At 33.8% G+C, this 26,826-nt stretch overlaps 1 protein-coding gene across 1 annotated transcript in view; it reads right to left on the reverse strand.

The window, feature by feature from the left end:
* Positions 1 to 2,625: 2,625 nt before the first annotated feature.
* The window catches only part of LOC133326371 (paxillin homolog 1-like), a 45,730-nt gene continuing 21,529 nt past the window's right edge, over positions 2,626 to 26,826 (reverse strand). The window contains exons 3-4 of the mRNA XM_061535022.1: positions 5,152 to 5,347; positions 2,626 to 2,965 (exon numbers count right to left, since the gene is read on the reverse strand). Of these exons, the coding sequence (XP_061391006.1) occupies positions 2,626 to 2,965; positions 5,152 to 5,347 (536 nt within the window). The remainder of the gene's footprint in view (positions 2,966 to 5,151; positions 5,348 to 26,826) is intronic.

Consider the following 26,826-nt stretch of genomic DNA (forward strand, 5'->3'; position numbering starts at 1 on the left):
ACTTTTTTAAGAGGATTTTTTAAGGGACTACCATAAGGCGTAACTTTTTCAAACCTATTTTTTAAAGGCGTAGATTTTTTAAAGAGGATTTCTTAAGGGACTACCATAAGGCGTAACTTTTTCAAACCTATTTTTTAAAGGCGTAGATTTTTTTAAGAGGATTTTTTAAGGGACTACCATAAGGCGTAACTTTCTCAAACCTATTTTTTAAAGGCGTAGATTTTTTAAAGAGGATTTCTTAAGGGACTACCATAAGGCGTAACTTTCTCAAACCTATTTTTTAAAGGCGTAGACTTTTTTAAGATGATTTCTTAAAGGACTACCATAAGGCGTAACTTTTTCAAACCTATTTTTTAAAGGCGTAGATTTTGATTTTTAAAGGACTACCAAAAGCCTTGATTTTTAACGGTCTACCAAAAGCCTTGATTTTTAAAGGACTACCACAGGGGTAGATTTTTTAAAGGGCTATGAAAGGCGTAGATTTTTAAAGGACTACCAAATGCATAGATTTTTAAAAGGACTACCAAAGGCGTAGATTTTTTAAAGGACTACCAAAGGCGTAGATTTTTAAAGGACTACCAAAAGCCTTGATTTTTGAAGGACTACCAAAAGCCTTGATTTTTAAAGGACTACCAACAGCCTTGATTTTTAAAGGACTACCAAAAGCAAAGTTTTTTAAAAGGTTTACCAAAGGCGTCGATTTTTTAAGGACTACCAAAAGCCTTGATTTTTAAAGGACTACCAAAAGACTTGATTTTTAAAGGACTACAAAAAGCCTTGATTTTCAAAGGAATACCAAAAGCCTTGATTTTTAAAAATATTTTTTAAAGGACTACCAAAGGCTTTGATTTTTTAAAGGACTATCTAAGGCGTAGATTTTTTAAAGGACTAAAAAGGATTAGATTTTTTGAAAAATATATTTAAGGGAATAAGATGGTGTAAATTTTTTTAAAAATATTTTAGGTGTCTAATGTAAGGCGTTGATTTTTATACCCTACACAACTATGTTGTCAGGGTATTATAGCTTTGTGCAGCCCCAAGAGTTTGTAACGCCGCGAAATGTAGGTCCTAGACCCACCTCTAAGTATACCGATCGCCATATCTCGACTAGCTGAGTCGATCTAGACATGTGTGTCCGTCCGTCTATGAACCAATGTCCGCAATTATGAACAAATCTTCACGAAATTTTGCATGTAAGATGGGTTCTGGCTAATGAATACCCCTATTGTTTTTGGTAAAGATCGGTTAATATTTAGGGCATGAAATGGACCAAACACTTTATATTTGTCTAATTTACTGGTAGCTCCACAGGCCGAATTATGGCCCAAACACCGCGAATTTTTGCATGGAGAAGGGGATCGGGCAGAGAATAAAGTTTTGATAAAGATCGGTTTTGATAAAGATAGGGCAATATTTAGCGGGTCAAATGGACTCCGACTTTTGTGTGAAAAATTACAAAATTTGTATTCTATAGCGTATAGATTTACCCCAAAAGGACCCAGACCCGAGAAGTTGACAATATATTCACGAGGAGTTGTTGGCCTTCAAATTGATACCAATTACTTTGTCTTATGTACTCGGATGTGTGAGTTACACTTAAATGTTTACAGGTACTTACGTACTGAGATATTATTTAGTAAACCATTACCACACTAGAGGTCGGAAATATAGCGCTAATCGCTTTAAAATTGTCCATGAGGATCCAGGTCAAGGACAACGCCTATAATTTCTACGATGATCGGATAATAATATTGGAATGAAGTGGACCGAAAACGTAATTTTTTGTGTTTTTTCGAGTCGATCTATAGGCCACAGTTGAAAGCACAACACAACATAACTCACGGTAAAGGGCATCTGGACAAGTAATTAAAAGAGCTGTACTGAATATTTGTAATATTTGTTGACCTCTAGTCGGCCAAGAGGGTGCAAATATCGCAAAATATTGCCCAAGCTATCGAACCACAGAAAGTTAGATTTTCATGGAAGTTGTGTAGGGTATCATATGGTCGGCCCCGTCCGACTATACTGCTCTGCTCACTGGTTTAAAAATATTTTTTAATAGACTGCCATAAGAGTCAAATTTTTAAAAATGTTTACAAATATATTTTTTTTTATTTTTTTAGATTTAGATTAAAAAAAAAATTGGAATGCAATTTTCCTCTGCGGAACCACAGTCTCATACATAATACATTGTCGTGTTAAGGCATGGTGTGGCATAAATGATGTGGCATGACATCCATCCACAACAACGACAACAATAACTACAACATCATCATCAACAACATCCATTCATGTCTGGATTGTTGCAGCTGAATTCAATGTTGGCAATACACAAACGTGTGTCAGACACACACACACACTTACACAAATGAATTGGGTTTGAAAATGAATGGGAGCATGGCAAACAATAGCATGGAATATACATAACACGCCAACACTTTGATATGAAAATATTTGTTGTTGCTGCTGCTGTTCATCTTTGGATATTTTCACAAAAATATCGGTAAAGATTTGGGTACACAGAACACAGAAAGGCCCTAGAATTTCAAGACGGAACATACAGAGGCCATTTGTGTCTCTATGGGTGTGTGTGATAATATCTACTACTCTCGCTCCTTCTTGCAGCTAATTAGCAAGACGTTCAACTTCAGTGTGGATTTGTAAATATGTATTGGTAAATATGCATCTTGGAATAAATATATGTAAATATCTTGATATTAAAATGGGGTACTTACCGCTCAACGAATTATGGCCACATATCGACGGCGCTTTGCCCAGCAAATAGTCATCCTTGCAGATATATTTATTTTCGTCCAGTACATAAAGCTGTTCGCCGGTACTGAGCTGTTTATGGCAGATACAACATGTAAAACAATTGAGGTGAAACACCTTATCACGAGGTTTCCTAACGAGATCGGAGGGAGCAATGCCTTGGCCGCAGCCACTACATTTTGTGCCATAGCGTCTGGAAGAGAAAGAGAAGAGAAAAAATGGAATACTTGAATAAAATGGATGGAAAAAATCGCATCACAAATCAATCAACACTTCGTTCGAACCCAATCAACTATACATGACACTCATCATTCGATTAAATCCCTATTCTCGATTTAAAAAAATAAGAATCCCATCAAATCATGGCATATCTTGTTTGCAAAATTATTTTTACTTTTTCTTCTCCCCGATTTTATTTAGCATGCGTTTCCAGCACGAATACTGTTGATGCTGCTGCTCCAGCTGATGATGACAATATTGACATTCTCAGTTGTTCAAACAATGCCTGAATTGGAAAAAATAATATTAAAAAAAAACTTAGCCACCTGAATAAAAAATAATTGAAGGACATCGCCATAATATTATTTTTTTTTCTACCTTCTGATATACTTCGTCGATTTTTTTCATTCACAGGTTTAAAATCACACATCCTTTTTTCTAACGATTTTTCTATGTTTATTGTTCGTGTTTTAATTGATTTTTCTTTATTTAACTGAGTTAGTTTTTTTCGATCACTTTTTCTATTTGTGATTGCAAAAAAAGAATAGAAATCATCGCTTTGCATGCAGATGAACAAATAAAACGAAATTAGTTAGATATCTGCGTATGTGTGAGGGTGCTTAAATACTCTAAACAACTATTCAATAGAATTGAAAAAATGGGGTTTAAAGGAAGTGTTTCGATGTAGATTTTTTAAATAGTTTTTAAAGAACTGCAAAAGGCGTAGATTTTTTTTAAAAACCATATTTCGGAGACGTACCTACTAGGCATAGATTTGCTTTCATAAGGCGAAGATTTTTAAAAATATTTTTTAGCCCAGCCATAAGGCATAGATTTTTAAAAAATATTTTTGAAATGAGGCGTAGATTTTTTAAATATATTTTAAAGGTCTACTATAAAGCCTAGATTTCCTTAATATATTTATAAAGGCCTACTATGAGGCCTAAACTTTTTAAAGATCTACCAAAGGCGTAGATTTTTCAAACATATTTTTTAAAGGCAACAAATGTTACTTGCCTACGCCGATGACATCGACATAATTGGTCCAACATTGAGAGCGGTAACATCCACCTTTGAACAAATTGAAAAGAAGTCTGCAAAGTGGGTCTGGCAGTAAACTGCGAGAAGACCAAACTGATGGTATCAACGCGCAAGACATCCAGTAGACTCGGACCAACTGTGGAACTTGAGAACTACAGCTTCGAGGTAGTTAATGATTTTATATACCTTGGTACCGCCAAAAATAAAACGAATGACATCAGTTTTGAAATTCGGAAAAGGATTGTGATGGCCAACAGATGCTACTATGGTCTCAGCAAACAACTCAAAATCAAGGCCACCTCCCGCCAGACCAAACTCACATTCTACAAGACGCTGATACTACCGTAATGTTATATGGATCTGAAGCATGGATACTTCGACAAGCAGATGTGGCAGCTCTTGTAGTGTTTGAGAGAAAAATTCTCCGAAAGATCTATGGGCCGATCTGAGTTGACGGTGAATATCGCCGTCGAATGAACCATGGGTTGTAGCAGCTATTCTCGGACATCGACATTGTTAGACGTATTTAGCTGCAGCGTCTACGTGGGCTGGGTCATGTTGTGAGAATGGATGAAGATGTCCCAGCCCAGAAGGCATATAAAAGCTGATGGTTCTCGCAGAAGGGGAAGGCCAGGAATACGTTGGAAAGATCAAGTCGAAGACAATATCGCCAAAAATTGTCATTTAAATTGGAAAAACTACACAAAAGACCGACGGACCTGGAAAACTTTTCTAAGCTCGGCATATGGAACGAAAGTTCTGCCACAATCCAGCTAATTAAGTAAGTACGTATTTTTTAAAGGCCTAATATGAGGCATAGATTTTTTAAACAAATTTTTAAAGGGCGTAGATTTTTTAAAAATATTTTTAATGGCCGTAGATTTTTGAAAAATATTTTTAAAGGGCGTAGATTTTTTAAAAATATTTTTAAAGGGCGTAAATTTTTTCAAAATATTTTTAAAGGGCGTAGATTTTTTCAAAATATTTTTAAAGGGCGTAGATTTTTTCAAAATATTTTTAAAAGGGCGTAGATTTTTTTCAAAATATTTTTAAAGGGCGTAGATTTTTTAAAAATATTTTAAAAGGTCTACTATGAGGCGTTGTTTTTTTTCTACTTACCTAAAGAAATCATTCCTACAGTATAGTTTCGATTCTCTACTAAAGCATTTATCCGTTAAAGGCTGAAGGCATTCACAGCAGCGCACGCAGGACGCATGCCAACCGCGTTCTAAAACATTTAATAAAAATTTATCTAAAATTGGTTTATTGCAACCAGCACAGGGGTCGCCAACACCGACCGGCGGCTCACTGCGACCTGGAAAGAAGAAAAAATTAAGAAGAAGAGAAAATATTAGAATTTTTGGAAAATAAATTAAAAAGGGATAAAAAAATATTTAGGCATAACTGATGAATATTTTTTTCTAAATTCCTTGGCTTGGATTTTTTATTAGAAATTAATTAATATATATATTATGTAACATCCCACGAATATATATATTTTTCAGTAATCGTAAGCTGGGTTTAAAATAATTTTTTAATAACAAATATTTTACCAATTCAAAGGTATGATTTTTACCAATACAAAGGTATGATATTTTCCAAAAAAAATGAGGCCTGGGTTTTTGAAAAAAAAAATATTTTTTATAAGTTTTTTAATACGATTTTTTTTTAAATATTAAAAACAACAATAAAAATTTGATTCGTGAATTTTTTTCATGAACATATGTTTAAAATTTGATTTTTTTATATCTTTCAAAATTATGTTTGGTGTGGATTTTTAATGAAATATTTTTTAAAAAGATTCCAATAAAAATTCTTGTTGTATGTTCTTTCATCCTGAAAATTTACAACTAGGGATCACATCCATAATTTCCCTCCGTTCATATCGTTTCTTTGTCCAACTTTATTGCCCCCCATATCAAATAACACTTTTGGCTTTTGTTCGAATATTGATGCTGTTGTTGTTGGCCATAACACCTTAAATACACATTAATGAGCATCATTATGTTATTGTGTGCAATCGACACGACTCAGGTCGCTTCGAGATATTTAAAAATTGTTACCAAATAACAACAGCAAAAACTACAACAATGTGTGTGATTGAATCAGGGAGCCCTTTTTGGAAATGATTAACCCTAAAACTACATAAGTGGGACATTTCATCAAACAATTCTGCATTTTTACGAAGACCTCTTTTAATTTCCCCAAAACAATTTCCAAAAATAAGGATTCTGTTTTTCGTTTTTCATAGACCACCATTCATTTGCCTTCCAAGGGTTAATCATATATATCCTTCGTTGCCTAATTAGCTGCAATTTGTGGCATCAAAAACTCCACCTCGTCGTTGCCTGCACCTCCTTCTGATGATGATAATAATAATCGAGCAACTTGAGTATCCGCAACAAGAATAAACAGTAGCTGTTAAGTGTTACGCAAATTTAAACTGTTGGGCCATTTGAACAACATGTAAACCCCAAGAAATGCATACACAGACACACACATACCCAAAAACAAAAATAATGTGGAGCATATACCAAAAAGCTGCAATTACCATTAAATACAGAGAACGTTTAATTTATGCCATTGCTTTAAGCTACACACATTTTTTTGTGAGCAACTCTTCAAAAAGATTCCAAAGCATCCATCATGTGTTGGAGTTGTCCAGCAGTCAGTCAGTCATTCATTCATCCATCCATCTGACCATTTTCATGCTGGTGATGTTGCTGTTGTTCATCAGCATGCTTATAAAATCATTTTAAATGCCAACACCTTGACTGAGAATAGTTTTCAAAGCCAAAAACTGTTTCAAAATGCTGATCTGACGATCTGAGTGAATGACTGCTAAGTGCAGAATTGGACTTCTGATACTTGATGCGTATTATTTACATATACATGTATGAATGAGTGGGAATTAACTTATGTATGTATTTGGGAAATAATAGTCAAACAATGAGCAGCCATTCTCGTTCTAAGGAACAAGCAGAAACCCCAAGAGCTATTTAAAATGGAGGGTGTTTTGTTGAACAGCTTCCACTTTCAGAGCTGGCGGGTCTGAAGGTGGTGGTAGGGAGTAACCGTATTTTTGGTAAAAACACATCCCAAAAGTGCAACCGTATAATGACATGGTGTCAAATACTTTATTTAGCTTTAGCTACACCAAAAACAAAAAACCACAAAAAATTCTTGGTCTTTATCTAACCGCCAAAGGGGCAGCTTCTGTCCAGCATCATCACCCTGGTCATCGTCATCATCATATCATGACTTTCTGATAATACTTTTGCTGACGAGTAGAATTGAGAGCTCTCTGGCGAAACAGAGGGTAGGAAACTCAAGACAACAATGCTGCACACACACCGAAAAAAGCCCCAAGGGTAGTTAATGAATGTGCTGGAGCTCTATGCGGCCACAGAAAGACGTCGACGACGATAAGTCTGAATGGCCAAGGCAACTTCATTTAAACACCAACAACAACACACACACAACCTGATGTTGTTGCTGCATTCTCCTGCCATGGTCATAATTTAAACCATTTGTATGCCAACATTTTATCGCTTTAAGTTTCAGTTGTTCAAAAAAATGAGAAGAAGAAGAAATTTATGATAAAACTTGAAAATTAAAATCACCTGAAGAAACAAAAGCTGAAGGAGCCATTGAAGAGTATTTCGGACCATGGTAAAGTTTTAGAGTCATTTGTTTTTCATTTTTTACTGTTGTTGTTTTTATTTTGTGTGGAAGGGGAGGAGGAAATCATCTAATATTCGTTTTTTTCTGATATCCGGAGTTATGAGTTTTGTGGTTTGGCAATTTATTGCCAATTTGGGGAAAAAAAAATAAATAAAATTTGAAAAAGAGGCGTTGACCTAATAAAACAAATTCCGGAGCAGACCAAATAAAACAAAAAAACAACTGAAGGCTTCGTTAAGTTCGGCAGGGTCACACATATTATACCCTCCACCATGGGATGGGCATTTCAAATACCTGTAATCGTTCGGATCAGCAACGCACACAGGATTTCAGATTTCGCCGTTGCAAACATAAATTTACTGTGAAAAAATTCATTTCGCCGGCCCCACGCTTGCGTCCATATTTCAGATATATGGCGAGCTATGTTATGGTAAAATTTTGGTTGGAAGATTTGACACCCAATGAGAACCGAATTAATGGCAATTGGGTAAACCCTGGCCATAATCTACAAATAACCGTAAAAAGGGAACTATGTTAAAATGGGTCAGAATTTATATTTCATGTTAGGAACCCCTTAAATGAGCATCATTATGTTATTGTGTGTAATCGATAAGACCAGGTTCCCTTTCAGATATTTAAAAATGTTACGAAACCCAACAGCAAAAACTACAACAATGTGTGACTGAATCAGGGAGCCATTATACTTTTAACCCTAAAACAAACTTCCCACAAATATCTGTAATTTCATGAGGACCTATCTTTGTTTCCCCAAAAAATTTCCAAAAACAAGGTTTCTGTTTTGTTTTCTCCGAGGCCACCAATCGCCTTCTATATATCTTTCATTGCCTAATTTATGTTAGGAATATCCCAATGTGAATTTAAAATATAAAACTACAGCCAATTTGGCTGAAAAACCTTCCCAAGCTCCCCAAAATGATAAATGGGAGCTACCCTAAAAAGTGCAACAACATTGATAATTAAAAAAAAAATATTTCGAACTCAATTCTCAATACAGACTCTACAGGAAAAACTGATCTTAAAAGTTTGAAATTTATTTGACAGATCTCTTAGAGGGTGTTTGGAATTTTCCCAAAATTTTTGCCTTCTAATAGGGATACCCAGGAATTTTTCACAAGTAAAAATATAACCGAGAAGTATTTCACATCCAAAGAATATATCCTTGCCTTCACCCCTTCCCTTTCCCCCCAACCCACCATCATCCTGCAGAATATATATTAACTAAGCCAACTTCACAGACATTTTGGGCCATTGTGTAGACGCGGTACCACCCATTTTCAGCAATCAACGAACCAACCGACCATTCATCCATCTATCCTTCATCTAAATTTTGCAACCAGAAGAAGCTCTTTTATATTCTTGAAGGAGTAACGTGAAACATTTCTTTTTTGTTATAGTTTTTTTTATTTTTTTAAGAAACTGTCAAAATTGACGGATGTCATCAATCAAAATGTGTTTTGGCAAATCCATGCTTCAATGTTTTATGGCTGTCTGGCAACGTAAGGCCTCCTATGTAACCTCGTGAAATGAAAAAAACTCGAAAAAAACTCAAGGTTAAACAATGTGAGAAGGCAATCGACTAACAACAGCAGCAACAGCTACAACATCAGCACTTTGTCTACAACAAAGTCGGTAGCAACAGTTTAAAGCGTATATATTTTTATGGCCAGTAATTATCGACGTAGTTTGAAGGGTGCAACAAGAAAAATTACGAACAAATATAAATAAAATTAAACTGGGAACTAACTAAGCTAAAAATGTGGAATTTTTAGGACTATTTTAAGACTTGCAAAGGACTATACGATATTTTAAAAGGACTACATCTCAAAACATTATTTGTGGTAAGTCCAACAAATTATGTTTTGAGCTATAGTTACAAAATAATTGTTCCAAATTTCAAGACATTCTTCGAACACAAAACTCTGGTTAGTCTCTAGTATAATATCTATAAATATTCAACGCTTTACGGGACCTCAGCTGTAGGCTGTTTTGACTGCATGAGGCTGTTTTGACTGCATAAGGCTGTTTTGACCAAAAATAAATATCCTTCAAAAGAATTATGATTCAAAAATCTGCAATAATTGATGTTAATATTTTCTTTAATTATAAAACACGACACTAGTAATTTATGGGAGGACCTGGAAGGTGTCAAATGCTTATAAAGAATATTGACATACCTAACAACGATTTATGAGGATTTTTTAACTACCTTTTGAGACGTATTTTTTAAATTAATTTTTATTGGCATAGTAAGTTTTTAAAGATTTTTTGACCATAACTGAAACCTCATGAAACATTTCATAGCGATCAGCGCTATATTTTCGCCCTCTAGTGTGGTAATTGTTTTTTTAATAATATCTGCATACATAAGCACCTGTAAATATTAACGTGTAACTCCCACATCCGAGTACATATCACAATATAATTGGTATCAATTTAAAGGCCTCTTGGATATACTATCAACTTCTCGGCTATAGAATACAAATTGTGTCATTTTTCACACAAAAGCCAGGGTCCATTTGACCCGCTAAATATTGGCCGATCTTTATCAAAACACGTATGTTTATTCGTTGGCCTAATCCATGTAAAAATTCGAGATGTTTGGGTCATAATTGCGGCCTCTGAAGCGATCAGAAAAACCGATGAAAATTAAGTATTTGGTCGTGAAAATTGGTCCATAACTGTGGACGGACGGACACACATATCTAGATCGACTCAGCTAGTCGAGATATGACGATCGGTATACTTAAAGGTGGATCTAGGACCAATATTTCGCGGCGTTACAAGCTCTTGGGACTGCACAAAGCTATAATACCCTGACAACATAGTTCTGTAGGGTATAAAAATAAAAAATAATAAATTTCAGAAGCTATTCTTCTTCTTTTTTCAAGGCGTGGAATAATATTTAAATATTATTTAAGATTCGAAACACTATTTAAATAACTTTTTGAAGATGCAGAATAATAAAATTTACTCATTTTAAAGGTAACTTCATAATGCCTCTCTCATAGAAGTCCTGCTCTCTATTTGCAAAAAAAAGCTAGTATTCGACTTTCACAATTCTCCATAGATACCAATTTTTTACCATTAAATAAATTTTGCAAACAAAACAGTGCATGGCGGATGCATTAAAACTTCCCAACCAAGCTCTTTAAGTTTCTAGCGATTCGCTGTAGATGGGCGTGACCTAGCGTAGTCCTGGTGGAACACAACACCTCTCCTGTTGGCCAAATCTGGCCGTTTCTGGTCAATTGTAAATGGTTTAAAACAGTTTTATAGGCGATGTTACGACTGCTAACATGCCAGTCAACTTCGATAATTTCTCCGATTTTATCGACATTTTCGACGACCGGCCTACCTGTGCAAGGTGCATTTTAAACATCAAAAATTCCTGATCGAAATCTACGACACCCAAAATTGCACATAATTGGCTGTTACAATATCGGAATCATAAACGCCATTCAAAATTTTATCCACTTGGCGCATTTTCGCCTTTGTCAAAGAAAAATCGTAAAAAGTAGCGAATTTTCTCATTGTTTACTTCCATTTTTAACACCCTGTAACTCACAACTGAATGCACCAAACCAAAAACAAAAAAATATTTTTTTTACTGCGAAATGTCACCCTTCCAAGAGCATCATTCTGAAATTGTTTGATCGATACCTTAAGAGAAATCTATCAGTACAGTCATCTGCCGAAAAAAATAATGGATTTTTTTTTGTCCAACCTAATATTTCAAATATTTTTTCAAGCATGGATTTGTTATAGTTTTTTTTTAAGAATAATTTTAAATTTATTTTTTTAAAATAATTTTTTTTTGTTGGAGCTTGAGTTATTTATAAAAAATATAAATAATTTAGAACTTGTGTTTTTCTATAATTTAAATTTAGACCAGTCCGCGGAGCGGTATAGTCGGATGAGGTTGTTTCAGCGGTTCTGTATTCTAATCAATATTTCGTGATATTTGCACCCTCTTGATCAATTATAGCTCAACTTTCTAATCCTGACATATTTTCCAAATCTTGTTTTCCCGAGATGAATATTTACGCCATGAAAAACTGTTGTTACTTTTGATCACCGTGTAAAATATATGATGTTCTGCATATAATAATGGCCTATAGAGTGACTAGAAAATCTGACAAAGAAATATTCAGGTTATTGTACCACCTAAATATCATCTCAATATCATCAATATCACCTTGACCATATCCGGAACTTCAAAGCGATCCGCGCGAGACTTCCTCCCTCTAGTGGGGTAATATTAACCCAGATAACGCCAGAGATTTTTATGAGTATAGATTATTAAAATATTTTTTATAAGGATCGACGTATTTTAAAAATATTACATTTGAATTTAAAGCTTTGAATTTAAAGCGTTGCAATTTTTAATATATTTGAATTTAATTTACAAATGGTTGATATATATATTTTGTTCATTTCTTTTACTTTCTATACCTACCCCCACTTTTCTCAAAACTCCGCAATGTGTAAATAAAGTATCACAATTGCATCGCATATGCATTATTCATATATTGTGGCCCAGACACCATAAAACAAAAAAAAAACTTGTCGCAAATTGTGGCACAATTTTTGTCTGCTGCTTCTAGCTGATGTTGTTGTTGCTGCTGCTGGTGTACGTCATAACATTTTTCGATCGATGATCAAGAGCAACTAATTTTGCATAATTTTTGGGCTACCGTTTAACGAGTAATTTTTGCAAATTACTTCAAAAAAAAAGAGCCCAAGGGGCCATAACGAAGAATGGTAGCGGTAAAGAAATGTTCCGGAGCACACATAAGATAAATAACAACGAAAATATATGATCATATTTTTTTCAAAAGTTCTTTTGTTTTCCACTTTAAATCTAATGTAAATGACACCCCGACTGTGCTAATTCCCTGTCAAATGCCCAACTGTCAACACATGCTACAGTTGGTTAATTCTTCACGTAAATAAAAAGACAAGAATGGCGGGTAAAAGAAAAAAACTTGAAGACTTTTCATTAAGCCCGGGAAAATAATGCCATGATTTTTTGGTGTGTTACATTTGTGTGTAAGACAAATAGTCAGGGGGATTTTTCTTCTCATTCTGTTGCCACTAAGTCCAAGTGTAGAAGATGTTGAGGAGAAGGAGTAAAGGGAAAAATTATGTAATTAATGTTTAGAAGCTACCAGTCATCATAATAGCCATCTACTTCGTCGTCTTCTTCCATAAAGACAGCTGGTGTATGATTCTTTAGAATATTTTTTTTTAAACCGAGCTTGCATGTCGCCACAGTGCCCAAGCCATTCTCATTTACACCGTTCATCTTTTGAAGCCTGCAATATGTATTTTTCTTCTTCTTCTCATATGCAACTGAAAATGTTCCGCCGTTGCTTTGATTCGTGTGAAAAATCCGCTTGTCTTGGGGTCTTTTCATGAAAACAACAGTCATAATTTACAACAATGTTCGTTGCGGTTTTGAGGAGGGGCGGACGTTTAAAGGGGATGGGAGGTTTATAAGAACGTTGAGGTTTACTGAAGAGAGGCTAGTGGTGTTCTCAAGAGGTCCATGCTTTATTGAAGTTGATATTGTGTCGATGTTGTGGCTGTTTGCCATACCAAACAAATCTCAAGTTCATGATCTTATATTTTTCCAGTCGTTGCTGTTTTTGTTGCTGTTGTTGCTGGCATTTGATGGTGTTACTGCCAGTGAGTGACTCCTCCTTTATTCAGGCGGCTATGCTTCTGTATAGAGATTTTAAGCGGCCGTGCGCATATCTTATTCTTCTTCAACATTGTCCCCTTTGACCAGAACACGTACCACAAATCCACCACACAGAGCCATCCACCATCATAGCGAACAGCAGCAGCAACGTGTTTCAGTTGGTCGGTGGTTACTGTGGCCATACTTATTTTTTGTCATGGGGCCACAGAGGTTCGTAGTCATCTTCCCCTTCTTTTACCTCCCCCCCTCTCTCTTTTTTCCATCGTTTCCACATTACATGTCCATGTATCCATGTTTTGCTTGCCAACCAAACCATACGGTTCGCAATGATGGTCATTGCAATGGCTTTTGTTCGCAAGTCCTTCTGTATGATTCGTTTTTATTTTTTCTACTCTTCTTCTTCTTGGTCGTGTTGTTGTTGCTGTTCTTGTTGTCTAGAGCTTTGTTTGTTGCCTCTGATTCCACTTGAGATTTGTTTGGTTTGATTTCAGGGCACTCAAGTATTCCGCTGCTGCATAGCAATTGGTTCCAGGGGAGAGGGTTTTCATTTCGTGGCACGGCAGCATCAGAAGCAGCTTCTTTACGTTTTTCATATCATATCTGTTTTTAGGTTCGGAATTGTTGCCATTGTTGAATGTTCGTGAAGCAACAGCAACAAAAAAATAATGTAATCCACCCATTTTTGTCCAAAAAACCGACTCCTTGTCTTCATCTTTCATTTTATGGTAAAATTATTCTAGGTCCCCGAACATCTCCCCAACCAAAGCGAACCACCACGAACCGACTCAAACCATTCACATGAATGGATTTGTATAGCGATGTTTTTTGCTGAATGGAGACCAACAACAACAACAACAAAAAATATATATCAGCAGAAATCAACATTACGATTTTTGTGGTTGTTGCTGTTCTTGCCGTTCGTATTCCTCATTTTCTTGTGCTGTTCGTTTTGTATTGGACTTCAGTGAAACGTGACTAAAATGTATAAGCCAGAATTTTCACCAGACAGCCAGTGAAATACACAATAAGCCATGGTAGCTTTAGTTATTCTGTTTTTTTTTTTTTTGGTAGTATCACAGTGCCACCATCTCATCTGCAGCTGCAGCTTCAGAACTTCGTAACATGGCAAGCAAGCAAAACCCTGCTTATTGTCCTGAATGCCAATGCAAGGCTTCTTTTCTTAGTTGGTAGCAGGGCCATCATACCACAATCAGAGGTTTTCCTTCATTTCTATGCTAAACATGGAAGTTGCATGGCTACCAACATCAAGTGAATGCAAAAATTCTCCCCAACATCTATTGGCCGAACCATATCCATATTGCATACCAATCATTTGAAAATACTCATTATCTATGAACGATAAGTGTTGCTGTTACAACTCAAACCAGTTCACAAAAGAAACGATTACAAAAGATTTGTTTGGGTTTTTTCTTTTCAAACTCCCTCTCCCAACCAACCATGTCACAACTGACAAGATTGAAGAGTAAACTTGTCTTAGACTTAAAAGAGGAGGATGACTACCACGAAATTTTTCTGCACATCTTCTATTGATTTGTAATGGTAACGAACGACGATCAACCGACAGAAACCCATGACATAGACAACTCTTGGCGAATTTTTCTTCAAATCATCAGTCACGGCTTGAAGGAAACCGAACCATCACTTCGTTTTTTTTTTCATTTTTGGTTTGAAGACAAGAAGACTTCATGGTTCATCATTCGATGATTTAGGTAAGCACATCTTCAGCCGGTAATGAATATTCTAATGGATGGCGAATAGCCGCCGATCAGCTCGGAGAGAGGCCAAACATATTTACACCAACAGAACAAATGCCGACACCTATCAAAAGACAGCAGTCAGGAAGAAAACAACGAAATTAAGGCGGCAGCATCAGGTGAGTGTTCGGCTTTTATGAAAAGTTCACGACAATAATGACTTGATGATCACGATGATGTCAAGAGCGAGCATCAAACAATTGAAGCCAAGGAAATCAATGTCACAAGAAGGCCAAGGAGTGGATATTTTAGAATTTTATATTTTTTAAATTACTTTCAGAGGCAGAGGGGTTTAATAATATTTAAAAAAAATATTTTCGAGGCCTAATGAAAAGAGAGTAAGAAAGAATTTTGAAAATATTAAAAAAATATAATTTTTTGAACGGCAGAAAATCCCCTGAATTTACATTAAATCGGGCGAAAATATATATGGGAGCTATATCTAAATCTGAACCTATTTTCACGAAACTTAGCACACATAATTCTATGCTCAATTAAGTGCGATGTGCCAAATTTCGTGCAAATCGGAAGGTATAGATGGACGTTGGTGCACCATTTACATTAAATCGGACGAAAAATATATATGGGAGCTATGTCTAAATTTGGACCGATTTTCATGAAACTTAACACACATCATTCCAGACCGAATTCATTACGCTGTGCTAAATTTCGTGTTAATCGAAAGATATATAGGGACATTGGTGCACCATTTACATAAAAGCGGACGAAACTATATATGGGAGCTATATCTAAATCTGAACCGATTTTCACGAAATTTAACACAAAATGGTTCTAGACTTAATTCAGTAAGCTATGCCAAATTTCGCGCAAATCGAAGGATATATAGGGGCTTTGGTGCACTATTTACCTAAAATCGGGCCAAAATATATATGTGAGCTATATCTAAATCTGAACCGATTTTCACGAAACTTAACACACAGCATTCTAGACCTAATTCATTAAGCTGTGCCAAATTTCGTGCAAATCGAAGGATATATAGGGACTTTGGTGCACTATTTACATTAAATCGGACGAAAGTATATATGGGAGCTATATCTAAATCTGAACCGATTTTCACGAAATTTAACACAAATTGTTCTAGACTTAATTCAGTAAGCTATGCCAAATTTCGCGCAAATCGAAGGATATATAGGGGCTTTGGTGCACTATTTACCTAAAATCGGGCCAAAATATATATGTGAGCTATATCTAAATCTGAACCGATTTTCACGAAACTTAACACACATCACTCTAGACTTAATGTAGTACGCTATACCAAATTTCGTGCACATCGAAGGATATAAAGGGACTTTGGTGCACCATATACATAAAATCGGATGAAAATATATATGGGAGCTATATATAAATCTCCACCGATTTTCACTAAACTTAACACACATAATTCTAGACACAATTCAGTAAGCTATGCCAAAATTCGTGCAAATCGAAGGATATATAGGGACTTTGGTGCACTATTTACATTAAATCGGACGAAACTATATATGGGAGCTATATCTAAATCTGAACCGATTTTCTCGAAACTTGTTATACATCATTCTGGATCTAATTCAGTACTCTGTGTTAATTTTCGTGCAAATCGAAAGCTAATTAGATACTTTGGTGCATCATTTACCTTAAATCGGACGAAATTATATATGGGAACTATATCTAAATCTGAACTGATTTTTCTTAATTTCAATAGGGTTCGTCCTTGGGCCAAATAAGTGACCTATGCCAAATTTCATCCAAATCGGATCATAAATGCGACATGTACTTTGTTTACAATTTATCATGGATAGACGGACGAAGGGTCGAACATGCATAAATCGATTCAAAAAGTGATTCTATGCATATTCTCAAAAGGAACCATGTGTCTATCTCGATTCCTTTTGCCTGTTACGAACATACGCACAAAGACATAATAACCTGTATCACAGTGTGGTGAAGGGTATACAAATTTAATATCTACCCAATATTTTTGAGGTTGAGGTTTTTGGTTGGATTTTTTGAAAATAGTTTTTGTAAGCTTTATACCAAGCTTGAATCTGTTGAAATAAGTTTTCAAATTCAATTAAAAATTCAGAGTAATAGAGGCCTGTAATGATGTTCAAAAAAATATTTTTCAAACTCTAAGACTCGATTTGAAAAATTTGATTTATTTTTAAAGACATTTATTAACAACCATAACGATAAAGATTGCATATATTCTCCAGAACAAAATTTTTGGACTTGAATGGTGTATTTACAACATTTTAAGGCCCTGATGACCCCCGTAAGCCCCAATCCATAAAATCAGAGTTGAAACAGTAGCAGCAGTCGTTGCCTTGAATTTTTTGTTTGTCTTTACATTTTTTATTTGGATTCCGTTTAACAATCCATACAAGAAAATGCATGTTTTGCCAATGATAAAAATGGTATGAAGTAGCAGTAAAAGAAGAAGAAGAAAACACACAACAAAAGGGAAACAACATGAAGAAGAAAAATAAACATTTAGATGTAAGAGAGATATTGGAAGTCTCTGTACAAGGATATGAAGAAAATAATACAAAAAAAAGGCAAGGTATGGAAAAGAAAAACACTGGGTTGTAGATATGAGAAAGAAAAAAAAAACACTGAATTGTAGTCACAATATAAATAAAGGAGTTGTACCCCAGTACTAAGGGTTTCGAAGAGTTATTTAAATAATAAAATTTACTTCTGTTCAATAGAAATGGTAATCTGTTTTAGATTAAATTTATATTTGAATTAAAAAAAAACTCCAAAGCAACCAAGGATATTTTTTATCAAAATTTCCATTTTATGGTTCGATATGTAGTCGAATTTCTTTATGTGATTCCAAGAAAACCTAAAGAGAGAATAGACCACATATCGAACCATAAAATGGAAATTTTGATCAAAAATCTCTTTGGTCGCTTTGGAGCTTATACAAGAAGATGTACATAAATGCTTCTTAATGTAATTTCAAAATTTAGTATTCTTTTGCTACTGATTTCTGTTTAATATAGTTGGATCTTAAAAAAAATATTATTTTATCCATTTTCATAACCCTACAATTTTCCGACAACCTAAAATCTAAAGGAACACAAGGAAGGCGTTACACATATGTTTGCTGATATGAATGGCGAACATGCTTTTGTTGTAAACTTTGTATTTTTTTCTGTCGTTGGTTGGTTTTTTTTCCTTCTCCTCAACTTGATATTGCACTGAACAAACAAATGGCAGTCGAAGTCGCTGTTTATCGAAGCTATACGTAGAAGATAAAGGCAAATGGCAAAGCCATGCAATGTGCAATGAACCAACCAGCCAGAGCGATAGGAGGATGTTCGTACTACTTGGTTCCTTACAATAACAACAACAACGACAATATACAAAAAAATGTATAGCCAACAAATGTAAGAGTGTATGTGTGTGTGACGTTTTTTCTTCCTCAGAACTGAAACTACACGTACAAGCCCAAGAAATATTGTGTGCCAAGTTCTTGTTTTTTTTGTTCTGGAAAAAGTTTCTTGAACGTAAGATAAGCTTTTGCAGCACAGCAAACATTTGAACGGAAAACAGAGCACATACTTGGTTACTTTATATCTTTCAAAAAAAGGAAAACACACACACTCACTCACCACCCTGTATAGCTCTTTGCATACGCAATTGGAGGACACATACACACATATAGTTATTTATATATGTATATAGGTATGTGGCATATATTTTAAGCAGCCACAAATATATATTCTTTTACAAATGGCAAAAATGGAAAATGCCATTTAGACAGTCATACAGACAGTTTCAGTTTATGATGAAAAAAAAAATAAACCGCAAAAGCTAAAATGTCGACAATCTTTGATGGTGGTATTCAGATCAAACAAAAAACGAATACAGCAACAAAACATTGTTATTGTAGGCTACAATAACAACTACTGAATACCAACAATGATGATGGCAAACAATGAAAAACAAAAAACAACAAAACTCATTTTTTGCCATTGTCTTAAAAAGTTGTGTGACAATGTCTGTGCCTATTTAAAAAAAAATGTGTATGTCTCATGTATCTGATGTGTGTGTGTGTGAGTTAGAACAATCGTAAGCCAAGACATATCATTTCTTGTGATTGTAAGTTTCGGGAAATAAAATGGCGTTTCACATTAACGATAAGGTATGGGGAACATGTTAAAACCTTTAAGCAAATTATATGTAAAATATCTTCTCAGTGTGCGATGATATTAATACAAACTTCGAAATCGAAACTTGGTATCGAAATTTGTATTGGAGGGCTTCCAGATATGTAAAGTTGGGGAAAAATAAATCCATTAGGCTGGTTCGTTGGAAAATGTCGATAAAATCGGAGAAATGATCGAAGTTGAACGGCATGTTAGCAGTCGTAACATCGCCCAGCGGCTAAAAATCTACCATAAAACTGTTTTAAACTATTTACACAAAGCTGGATGTTTTGGTGCCACTCTAATTAACCGAAAAAAATAGAATGGATCGAATTTCCATCTGCGAAGCCTTGGCCAAACGGAATGAGATAGACCCATTTCTTAAACGTATGGTGGATGGAGTTAAGAAAAAGGGATCTCATACGATAACCCTGTCCAAAACGATCGTGGTTAAAGGGCGGTGAAGCACCTCAAACGGTGGCCAAACCAGAACAAACGGCCAGAAAGGTTCTACTAAGCATACATACAATTCGTAATAAAAAAACAGTGAGCGGAGCAGTATAGTCGGACGGGGCCGACCATACGATACCCTACACTACTACCACGAACTCTAACTTTCTGAGGATGTTTATTCCGAGTCTGAGTAATATTTCGTTATATTTGCCCCCTCTTGCCCGATTAGAGGTCAACAACACCTCTTCCTTACTTTTTCGAATATTCAGTACAGTCATTCTAATTACTTGTCCAGATTATCTTCACGGTGGGTTGTGTTGTGATTTTCGGATTATACTCGACTCGAAAACACACAAAAAATTAAGTTTTCGGTCCATTTCATCCCAAAATTTTAATTTGATCATCACCGAAAATTGTAGGCGTTGTTCTTGACCTTAACTGGAACTTCATGAAAAATTTTAAAGCCATCAGCGCGATATTTCCTCCTCTAATGTGGTAATGGGTTACTAAATAATATCTGAATACCTAAGCACCTGTAAATATTTGACTGTAACTCCCACATCTGAGTAGATACATCACTATATTTAGTATCAATTTAAAGGCCAACCACTCCTCTTGGATATACTATCAACTCCTCAGGCCTACATCCTCCAGGAGTAAATATATATGCCATAGAATACAAATTTTGTCATTTTTCACACAAAAGTCAGGGTCCATTTGACCCGCTAAATATTGACCGATCTTTATCAAAACATGCATGCTTATTCTCTGGCCCGATCCCCTTCTCCATACAAAAATTCGCGGTGTTTGGGTCATAATTGCGGCCTCTGGAGCGACCAGAAAAACCGACAAAAATAAAGTTTTTGGTCCATTTCATCCCCTAAATATTAATCGATCTTTTCCAAAAACAATAGGGGTCTTCATTGGCCAGAACCCATCCTACATGCAAAATTTCGTGAAGATTGGTCCATAACTGTGGCCTGTATCGTGTTTACAAATTTTAATGGACAGACGGACGGACGGAGGGACACACATGTCTAGATCGACTCAGCTAGTCGAGATATGACGATCGGTATACTTAAAGGTGGGTCTAGGACCAATATTTCGCGGCGTTACAAACATTTGGGGCTGCACAAAGCTATAATACCCTGACAACATAGTTGTGTAGGGTATAAATATAAATAAGTTTTGCATTTCAAATCAACATAGTATTGTTAGTCCTGTGAAGAGTTAAATCTCCAAAATTGTTAATACAAATACTCCATTTCGATAAAAATCAATATTATTTTCAACACCTTTTGTTACTGCTTATGAATACTTTTTCTAAATAATCTGAGATTATTTTTCCAATTTTCTATTTTTTCGAATTTTTTTCACACACAAAAATTATAAATAGGATTAAATGCAAATATCCTATCAATGGTGTCATATATACACATAACAAAAAATGTACATATTTAATTCAAAGAAGACACATCACAAATATTTATTATATTCTATAATAAATACATACATATATTTATTTGTGATTCTTCTATAAAATTTTGACGCTCTCTTAAGGCAAATTCTTTGCTAATATTATCAAGTGATGGCGTTCTTATTGTTGTTGTTTGCTGCTGCTACTATATGTCATTCAAGCACAACGAAAGAAAAGTATTTTGACACATTTGATTGCATAAATAATCAAGCTAAAACAACCAACCAAACAAACATACGTATATGACAGCCAGTCAGCCTGATGGCCTAGCAGCCAGTAGAAGAGTGAATTCTATAAAATCGAATAAATTTCAATTTTTAAAACACATGACATCTAACACCATTGATATATAAAGTAAAGTAAATATATATATGCATATAAATAGTAGATTTATCTTTTGTGCATACAGCACACATACACACAAACTCATACATATATTTGTACATAATATGCGATTTTTGTCATTGTGTTGATTTATGTTTATTTACATGTCTGTCTGCAAAATCAGCCAGCCAGCCTGGTTGGCTAGCTTGGCTGGCTGTCAGACTCCCTGTTTTTTTGTTTACAATCATCAATAAGTTTATGCAAATTTTTCATCAAACAATAATATGGAAATGTGACAATATAGAGACTTTTTCCAATTCGCACACACATATGTATGTATAAATACATATACGTATTAATATTATATATGTATATCACTCGTATATATAATGGTGTGAGTTTAAATTTTTGCAAGCATTTCGATTTTTATTGTTTTTTCGATAATCCATTTAAATTTATTTTATTTTTTTTTTCTGGTTGTTTTATTTTATTTTCGACAACAAAACTGTTGAATAGTTAGTTTGACAATAAAAACAAATAAATAAAATACACACAAAATTTTTGTTTACAATAAGATTAAATATTTATATACAATTTCAATAGAGGAGACAAAAAAAAAAATGAAAAGAAAAATAAATAACAAAAATTTAAAGTTTAAATAATAATGCAAATAAAAACTAGAAAAATAAATAAAAAGTATCAGTAAACAGAAATCAGAATGAGAAAATATTATATTTCTTAAAAATAAAAATAGATGAAAAATTTCAAAAATAAAAGTTTAGAAAACAACTAATTTTTAAGAAAAAAATAGTGTTAATATATACACAAAATGTATATAAAAAATATATAAATAAATTCAGTGTTAAAAATTAAATTATTAAAAACAAAACATAAAAAATTAAAAAAAACAATTAAAGAAAATAATATAATAAAATAAATGTTACATTTTCATTATTTTAATAAAAAAATAAATTTTCAATGCATACATAAAAATATTAAAATTATACATTAATTTAATTATAAATTTTTCTGAATAAAAATAAAATATATTAAAATTAAAAATACATTTTAAAAATTGAAAAAAAAAATACTTTAAACACCTGAAATGGGACAGAACAAATATATGGAGGCTATATCTATACATCGATTTTTATTGAATATTTTCTGCAAACATGTTTTTCACCCCGCCTTTGTGTTGAAAACACGGTCCGACATGTTTTTAGTCCATTGTAATAAAATTTAGTTTCGAAGTGTCCTTCAAAGTAACTAACTGAACCAAAAGGCGGATTTAGACCTATATTAATATTCTCAAGGCTAATTTTAGGCATGCAATATTTTATTATATCTTAGATAGGATAGAAATATAGAAAATAAAAAAACCCAAGTACGTTATATATTAGGTTGGGGAAACAGAAATCCATTATTTATATATGAACTATAGGACTTTATTTAACATGCTTCGGAATGTCCGATTTTGGCCATATATGCACCGTTTTGTTGTATGATTTGTTTCCATTTTAAAGGTAACTTCATAATGCCTTTCTCATAGGAGACCTGCTCTCTATTTGCAAAAAAAACCCTAGTAGTCGATTTTCACAATCCTCCCTAGATACACATTTTTTATCATTAAATAAATTTAGCAATGCAAGAAAAAGATGCATTAAAACTCCCCAACCAAGCCCCCGAAGTTTCTGGCGAGTCACTGTAGATGTGTGTGGCCTAGCGTTGTCCTGGTGGAACACGACACCTATTCTGTTGGCCAATTCTGGCCGTTTCTGTTCAATTGCTATCTTCAAACGGTCCAGTTGTTGACAGTAGCATATGGTCATATGGAAGCAACTCATAATAAATAATTCCCTTCCAGTAATTTTTAATAAATAGGGGTTTGGATTTAAGAAACCCTTATTTTTTATAAAATAATTTATAAGAAATTTAAATAATATGACAAGTCAAAAAAGTTCTCAATTTTTATGCAACATTTTCATATTTATTTGCCGTAAAATATTCTTTCCAAATTGACTTTCAAAATAATTTGTTATAAAATAGTTTATAAGAAATTTTAATTATTTGACAATTTAAAAAATCTTTAATTTTATGAAATATTTTCTCTGCCTACTAGCATTGCCATTTATCTGCCCTTAAATATTTTCCTTACAAAGTATTCCCTTTAAAAATGTACCTTTTTAAATAATTTCCTTAAATATGCCACCCACTTTTGTGTTTGTTTTTTCATTTTGCTTATCTCTGTCATATTTTTGTGAGCTGTGCCGCTTTGACCCTTTTCTTGTGCGTGTGTACACATGTATGGCTGTCTGTCTGTATGTTTAGATATTTTTGCACATTTATCAAAGTTCTTCTGCTCCTATATATAATTAAGCAATTAATATGCAAACAATCTTCCGATATATCGTTGATTTATGAGCGCGACTGCCTTTCAAGTGGAAAGTGTTAAACGTATTTTTTGTTGTTGTTGTGGAATTTTTCTTTCAGCTCTTCATTGTCATGGCATGACATGTAGAGTGAGCAACATGGTAATAATATGTCAATCGTCAAAGAAGGTTATTGCGGAACATATTACTAGATGACAGTAACAGAAGTAAATTTCAGAAAAGAATATCAAATCATATTTTAGATGAGATTTTATCTGAACCAATTTTACAAATTTTGAAGGATGAAATTCCCACACTACATTCGGCTTATCCTATTTTCAGTTTCCATTAAATATTTCGATTTGTATATATAGGTGGTAAAAATGCCGATTAGTTCGGTCGAACCGGTCTTCTAGGAGGAGATCCTTCAATATACTAAAATTTGATATGCAGAACAAGGAGGGATGTTAAAAAAATGGATCCACACTGAATAGTTACTTTTCTTTTTTATCTCGAAATGTACAGAATCCAAAAAAAAAAAATTAAATGTGGACCTATTTTTGCAAGAACATTTTGTTGAGTTGAAAATAAATTCTGAAGCATTTAATAGACATTAAATAAGATGAACGTTTTATATGGAGGTTACCAAAGAAGAAACATTGCTGTTTAATATGTATTTTATCGTCTAAAAACCAGAAATGCCTACTGATAGTCATATCGGTTGAAAATGCTGCTACAGTTACTTCAGAATATTAGGTGCCTCTGCAGAATTTCTGCGAGAAATATTGTAAATCTCCACGAACCTGTAACGCCAAATTAAAGCCACTTCGGTTGGAAAATTCATTTAAATCCTTGAAAATATCGAAAATTAGGCGATAATTTGATATGGATACACTTCATTTTATGATGGAGGTATGAAAATTCAATACTCTATATTTCACGTTAATTTCGAAAATATTAAGTTTTACTACTTTAAAAATATATATTTTTTATTTGACGCCGTTAAAAAAATATATTCCACTACCAACCATGCATATAAATGTGCACAAAAATTGTGGGTAAATTGTTGTTGTGTTTAAATTTTCTTTGTTCACACTGTATGTATGAAAAATGCAACAACAACAAAAACAATTTTGATAAACACACAGACACAGATGTGTACAAAACAAATGTACATACGACATGTATCAACACATCATAATAATATACTTATAAACATATAAATATTTTTATACATACATACATATATGTACTTATGTATAAGTAATGCATATTATTGTATATATGTGTATGTTTGTAGTATAATACTGTCTGTGCAATAAACTTTTAATCGCATTATAATACGGCTTTTAGAGTACTTAAATAAATAGTGAAGGAAGGAGAGAGGGAGAGGGAGAGAGAAAAAAGAGGATATTACTGCCAAAAGAAATCAAAGACAAATGACATGTAAAGGGAACACAATTTTTTTATATAAAAAAAAAATAAATATATATATAAACTACAATTTATATATTTTTTCTGAAAATGCAAAACAAAGAAAACATTAGCTTTGATCCTTAACATTTTGAAAATACAAAAATTACTAAAATTTGCCAAAATCATTATGAATGTGGAAATATACTCGAAAATGTCGGAAAGAGATAAGGTAAAATTTTAATAAGAAAAATTACCCTCATACTAATATTTTAAATACGCCATTGATGATTAGTGATCACATTAATTCCCTTTTGGACTTTCCCGTCCTAATATGCGATTTTAACTGTACTTATATTGCATTTTTCGTATTAAATTGGTTGTATTATTTTTTTATTTAAATTTAAAAAAAAACGAATTTGTTTATTTATATACCTTGAATAGAAAACAGCTAACAATTTCTTAATTTGTTCCTTACTTCCTGAATAAAATTTCCTTCTCTCTAAAACCTGTAGAAATTCGTTATTCCATTTCACTTAGTTTTTAGCGATCACAATAAATCGCTTTTGGACTTTCCCACCTTAAATCTCAGTGGTTAGAATAAAACCACAAAGAGGCTTAAAGTATCGTCACCCCTGCTTCAAAAAATAAGAGGACAGGATTAAGAGCGATTTTGTATGGGATTACAATCAGTGCGGTCATGTAATCCCCTCCTTTAATCCTCTATGTGGGGTTTTCCGTAAGGTTTTCACTTTTAGGTAATCTTAATCTAAAACCGCAAAAGCGAGAGAGTGAGAAGGTGTACTAATAAATGGCTTGACAGTTTTGCCCAAAAAGGTTTGATAGGGATATTCAGAAGGGATCGTTTTTTGTTGGTGACATGGATGGAGGTTAAAAGAAATGAGGTTAGAAAGTGAATGGCTTTAGAGTGGACTTAGGTAACTGTAACAGGTGACAATCAACAGACAATCGCAACTAAAAATGAGGTTTGTATCGGTACACCAATGCTACAAAATATTATGAACAACAAATTCTCTGAATATGTGCATATTTAATGTTTTTCAAAGAAGAATCAATGCTATATTCAATGAGAATTTTTATAGTAGAATACTTTACTCCTAAAAGTAGACATTTTTTTAAATTGTTATTTATCTTATAAAAAATTGACCCAGACTTCAGAATATTTATAGGTTATTCCCAATTTCCCCCCAAAAGTATGTACTATTAATAAATCGGTTTGCCTTTTTTATTTTTGTAAAACATATATTCCAAACACCAAGATCTTAGAATATTGATATGTAATTCCCGATTTTCCCCTAAAAGAATACGTTGTTAGTGGATCGGTTTGTCTTTACCTCATGGTATGAAATGTGAAATATTCCTTAGGGGGTGAAATTGCTTGCAAGTTTATTATGACCCT

This window comes from Musca vetustissima, unplaced genomic scaffold, assembly GCF_032173495.1.
Source record: "Musca vetustissima isolate MV318-11 ecotype Yass unplaced genomic scaffold, APGP_CSIRO_Mvet_v1 utg25321, whole genome shotgun sequence".
Classification (NCBI taxonomy): domain Eukaryota; kingdom Metazoa; phylum Arthropoda; class Insecta; order Diptera; family Muscidae; genus Musca; species Musca vetustissima.